This window comes from Oncorhynchus gorbuscha, linkage group LG25 (assembly GCF_021184085.1).
Source record: "Oncorhynchus gorbuscha isolate QuinsamMale2020 ecotype Even-year linkage group LG25, OgorEven_v1.0, whole genome shotgun sequence".
Taxonomy (NCBI): domain Eukaryota; kingdom Metazoa; phylum Chordata; class Actinopteri; order Salmoniformes; family Salmonidae; genus Oncorhynchus; species Oncorhynchus gorbuscha.
The window spans coordinates 30,120,983-30,126,042 of record NC_060197.1 but is presented as its reverse complement, the minus strand read 5'-3'; the positions used below and the strand labels follow the sequence as shown (position 1 = coordinate 30,126,042).

Sequence of the window (5,060 nt, the reverse complement as noted above, 5' to 3'; positions counted from 1 at the left end):
TCACTTACTTAGCTAGCAAATGAGGCTAGCTAGTTTAGCCTACTGATACACCCTGCTCAAATAGAGGGATGCTATGTTAGCTAGCTGGCTATGACTATCCAACACAATACTGGAACTCTTCCAATCTTCCAAGTCAAGGTAAGCTTTTGGTTTTAGTAATTTATTGTCACCGGGGACCGCCAGGGTAACTGCTTACGGACCGTACAGTCTAACGTTAATGCATGATTGTAGCTAGTTTACTAACGCGTTAGTTCTATTAGCTATGCTGACTATGACGTTACTTTAGCTAATATGGTGACAACAATGTAGGCTATGTGTAGCGGTTTGGCTTGGAAAGGTTTTTTCCCCTGGTCACATACAGCTGATGTGTTGTGCATTGAAGTCCACAAGTGATTCTGTTGAAAAACGTTTCTTAAATGGTAGCAAACCGAACAAAAAGTGGATTAACATACTTGAATTTTTCCTCATTTGCAACTGTTGGACTAATGATTTTCTCCTTGTTCAGCTAGATGAAGGCAAGAGTGTGCAAGGCGTGTTGAATGTCACTGTCTGTCCATGTGTCACTGTCCATCACCGCAAATGTGTCTCTCGATCTGTGTGCACCTACGTTGTAAACTTTCGTTCATAGGCTAGGTTGTAGCAACCTCATGATGGGTATAGAGACAATTTTAGTACCATGTAATTGCCTAAACCAATCGCTGTTACATTGAACTGGGTGAATGACAGTCACCCAATATGCTGTAATAGAAATAAGGCCATGCTCATGAAAAAAAGTCTGAACGCCACTGTCTTGGAGAGGCAGAATTGTGTTCTTAGTGAAATGGATCTTTGTTGTTTGGATGCACAGAGGTGTGTAAAGAGAGCGTGGTTAGGATTGACGCTCATTGCTGGGGGTTAGAGTTGAGTTTACGTGAGTGGAACATCTATTTAGGGCAGTCAGAACACCACAGAGATCTGTGATACAGGATACAGCTAAAAGAAGACAGTTTGAGAGGCTAAAACACCAGCAATAGATACATATTTAGAGTTATTATGCAACCAACCATTTTTTTTACATGGAGCATCGGCTTGATATGGTTGTTGCACACTGAATCTGTGGGTGAAAGTGTAGAAATGTAACGACAAAAATATGAATGCTAATCAAACAATTCCTCTCTATGAAAGCAGTTTAATGTTTTATTCAATCAAAATTTAACAACAGTATCAATGTGAAAATGAGCTTGGCAGATTACAAGTCATTGTAACACACTAAAAAAACCATAATTATACATACAGTGGAGAACACACAAAATCAATTCAAGTTATTAAAGAGGAAAAGTTCACGTTTCTGTCCATGTTTTGGAGTCACACCAGAGTACACAGTGTCTGTCTCCGTGGCGCTCCTCTGTCTCCCGGAGTCACCCCAGAGTACACAGTGTCTGTCTACGTGGCGCTCCCCTGTCTCCCGGGGTCACCCCAGAGTACACAGTGTCTGTCTCCGTGGTGCTCCTCTGTCTCCCGGACTTTGGTTTCTTGTGGACAACGTTCAGAGCGGCGTAATGGAGTGTGTCAACACCTTGATCCTGAGAGCAATAGCAAAAATGTAAATCCAATATTTGGTATTAGACTAAACATTGTGGTATTGTGAAATAAAACTTCTAATAAAATGTATATTTTCATATTTTGATTGAAGGAAAAATACATTGATTCAGCAACAACTAAACAAGTGTGAGGTCAGGTTACCTGGTTATCATGACTGGGGACTGCAGGAGTACTTGGCTGAAGGTGGGTTCCTTTTAATCAAACACATTAATCAATATAATCATCATCATCATACAATGAAGGGACTTTATGACCAATTTTGACCAAAACATGTCAACTAATGTAACTGTACCAACAATTGAGAAGCATACTGGATCTTGCACAATATTGTAATAATAATATAATAATATATGCTATTTAGCAGACGCTTTTATCCAAAGCGACTTATATTGTCACTTACCTATGCACTTGCTCATCTTGTATAAAACACAAGTAAGGACAATGATGAGGAGGACACACAGACCCAACGCTACGCCAAGGCAATACATGAACAGAAGATGGTCCTCCTTACAACCATCTGTTAAATATCAAATAGGGATGGAGACACTGAGACCCTGAGGGATAAAGCTATGACAATGTTAGAGACACCAACAAGACTCGGCTTGATCTGAGTCATATTTTATTCTCTCATATACAAAGATATCTGAATGACATAGAAAAACGATATCTGAATGAAAGAGAAAGACAAAGATATCTGAATGATACAGAAAACAAAGATTTCTGAATGAAAGAGAAAAACAAAAGTAACTGAATGACACCTTGCCTGCAATCTAGATTATAACAAAACACAATGTTACTTACGGTCAATGTCCAGCTTGGTCCCGTTCCCAAACAGTATCTCCCCACATGAGGCCACAGCACAGTAGTAAGTTCCAGCATCAGAGAGGCTGAGGTTCCTCTTGGGGAGGTTGAAGACACAGCTCTGTGTAAGAGACCCAGTCTCAGAGCCCTTCTCACACTGATCACTTCGGTCCCCAATGGAGTAAATGATTCCTGGACGGGATTCTCCTGAGCCATGTCTGAACCAATAGACACTGTGTTCTCCTGCACAGGTCTCAGTGTGTATCGTACAGTTTAGAGACACAGAGTCTCCTGGCTGGACTGATTTAGAGACAGACTGATGTACAACTGTCTTACTGTTGGACTCTGAACCTGAAAATAAGTGAATATTTTTTATTTTTGTTATTATTTTCTTATTCTTTTACCCCTTTCTCTCCCCAATTCCGTGATATTCAATTGGTAGTACAGTATTGTCCCATCGTTCCATCGTTCCATGCGTCCTCTGAAACACAATCCCGCCAGGCCGCGCGGTTTCATGGCACAATGGCGATGTCAGTAAATCTTTTGAATATCCAAAACATCCCTACCTAACATTTGTTGAATAATGATAGGCTCTCATTATGCCAATACTTAACCCATAAGGGTCCATTTATTTACAACCCGTTTCTTTTTTTTAGTAAAGTGTTTTTTCTAAAGCCCTGTCTAAGCCAGGGAGGGGTTGGGGGATTCTACTAAGCTGAATGGTTAGGTTATACCAAGGATCATGTTGCTATTTGATTTTTAATTTTAAGACTCCTCGAAGTGTCCCACAAAAAATATTAAACAATTATTTGATTGAAAATTGTACTTGGCTTTATTGCTATTAGCACATACAAACACATTGAATAACATATTCACTACATGGAACAACAGATAGTTTCCCCCTCCCCCCCAAAAAAAACATCTTAAGGAAGTTTGTTCTGAAGTGTCTGTCCTCTGTCTGAGAGATATAATATATATATTTTTTTAAACATTTATTTAACCCATTATTTTTGGCAGTAAATAGTCTCCATATATACCTCCATGCTTTAGACTGACATGTATACAACCGACATGTATGTTTTCGTGAAAGTCAGAGGGGTGATATCAGTGTGTAGCCCAAACTGTTCAGACATTACAGACAGAAGTTGGCAGATCGGCTGCACCGACTGCAGACAAGTCCCAAGACGCTTGTGGGGGCCGTATAACAAAACGTAGAACACCATCATGTTCATGAGAGTCTCATCGTTCCATAGATGGGTAGGCTATAACAGTTTGTCGGCCAAATCGAATGCTACAGACGATTTTGTGAGAAGACGGAATTGTCAGGAATTGTCAGGAATTGTCTCATGGTCTGCCAAACATCACTCTAGCTCTGTCACCTTTCACCACAGATGCGAAAGAGTGGGATAGGCAGTTGCAGTGGATTGAGACTCATCCAATGCAAAAAACAGATATCTCTAGCTTAAACTGAAGGATTTCTGTGTTTTTTGTGTATTATGCTAATTAGATTTCCACGGGGGCGAGGACATCAACCTTTTATTTGATTGTCACAATAATTCAATATCCTTTAGCTAATATTCCACACTCATTGTGTATAATCTAATATTTTTAACTATCTGAAAATAAGAATTCTCTCTGTACCTTTTACAATGAGAATGGTTCCTGCTCCAAACTCCACCTTGTTTCCATAAGCGCTCCCACAGTAGTATAAAGCTGAATCAGAGAGTTCCATGTCTGAGATTCTTAGATTTTTTCCTTCGTCACTTTCCACTGAGAAGCGAGGGTTACCTTTAAATTCATGGTAGAATGTAGCGCCACTATCATACTTTTTAAAAAATGTTGACATGACGCGAGGAATATTTCCAAAGGGTTGCTTGTACCAGGAGAATGTTACTGCCATGTCACCTTCATAGAAACAGTGCAAAGTCACTGTGTCTCCAACATTGGGTGATATGAGACGAATGGCTGGGGATTGTGCTAGAGCTGGAACATGATCTATAACACACACAACAACAAAAATTGCTTAGCTACTCACATACATTAGACAGCACATACTTAAAAATGCTATCATGATAGGTGGATTGCCTGAAATCGACTGTAATATCAGTACCCAATAAAAAATCTTATAGTACACATCACACAAGCAGAGAAATAAAACAATTTGACTTACCTATTTGTTTAAGGAGGAGAAATATCACACACGGTGCGATCATCTTTGAAGGTGTCACCTTGAGTGGAAAAAGTCTAACCATGTGTACAACACTTCAACAATGGGGTCATTGGTGATTGGTCGAACCGGATGCGTCATTTTTGTTTACGCCTCACTCAGACAACCTTTGGTCTTGTATTGTACCCTGACTCCTGAATGGTCTCCAATTCACTCTGGTCAGACCTTTGTGAAAATGTAATTTTCTATTTGTTTACCATTTGTGTTCTAACAGTCACTTTTTTAGGTGCGTTTGATGTAGGCTATCTTGTCTCCATTGCATAAGTGCCGCTAAAGATAACATATACTCTTTTGACCAAGTCATTTAATTAGATGACAGGATAAAACAAATCAATTGCATGGCAGCCTCATTCCCTATCATTCACAGAAACATCCACTGCATCACTGATTGGAAAGCTCAGCCAATCACTCTCTGGTGAATGTTGTTCTCATAGGAGGGAATCTATCAAAA

The 5,060-nt window shown here is 39.7% G+C and overlaps 1 protein-coding gene across 1 annotated transcript; it reads right to left on the bottom strand.

The window, feature by feature from the left end:
- Positions 1-1,191: 1,191 nt before the first annotated feature.
- On the bottom strand, positions 1,192-4,709 carry LOC124013719. Its single transcript, XM_046328168.1, has 6 exons — positions 4,553-4,709; positions 4,024-4,377; positions 2,383-2,733; positions 1,982-2,098; positions 1,723-1,772; positions 1,192-1,562 (listed from the first exon to the last, which is right to left on the bottom strand). The coding sequence occupies exons 1-6, from the start codon at positions 4,632-4,634 to the stop codon at positions 1,398-1,400; spliced, it is 1,119 nt and encodes a 372-aa protein (XP_046184124.1). The 5' UTR covers positions 4,635-4,709; the 3' UTR covers positions 1,192-1,397.
- Between the last annotated feature and the right edge of the window lie 351 nt (positions 4,710-5,060).

What these genes read in the sequence shown, in the direction of transcription:
- LOC124013719 (XM_046328168.1), bottom strand. Translation starts at nt 4,634, where the DNA reads ATGGTTAGACTTTTTCCACTCAAGGTGACACCTTCAAAGATGATCGCA. An exon ending in TCTCCTCCTTAAACAAATAG is followed by an intron (nt 4,378 to 4,552) that starts GTAAGTCAAATT and finishes TGTGTGTTATAG; the next exon opens with ATCATGTTCCAGCTCTAGCA. An exon ending in CAAGATGAGCAAGTGCATAG is followed by an intron (nt 1,773 to 1,981) that starts GTAAGTGACAAT and finishes TTTGATTAAAAG; the next exon opens with GAACCCACCTTCAGCCAAGT.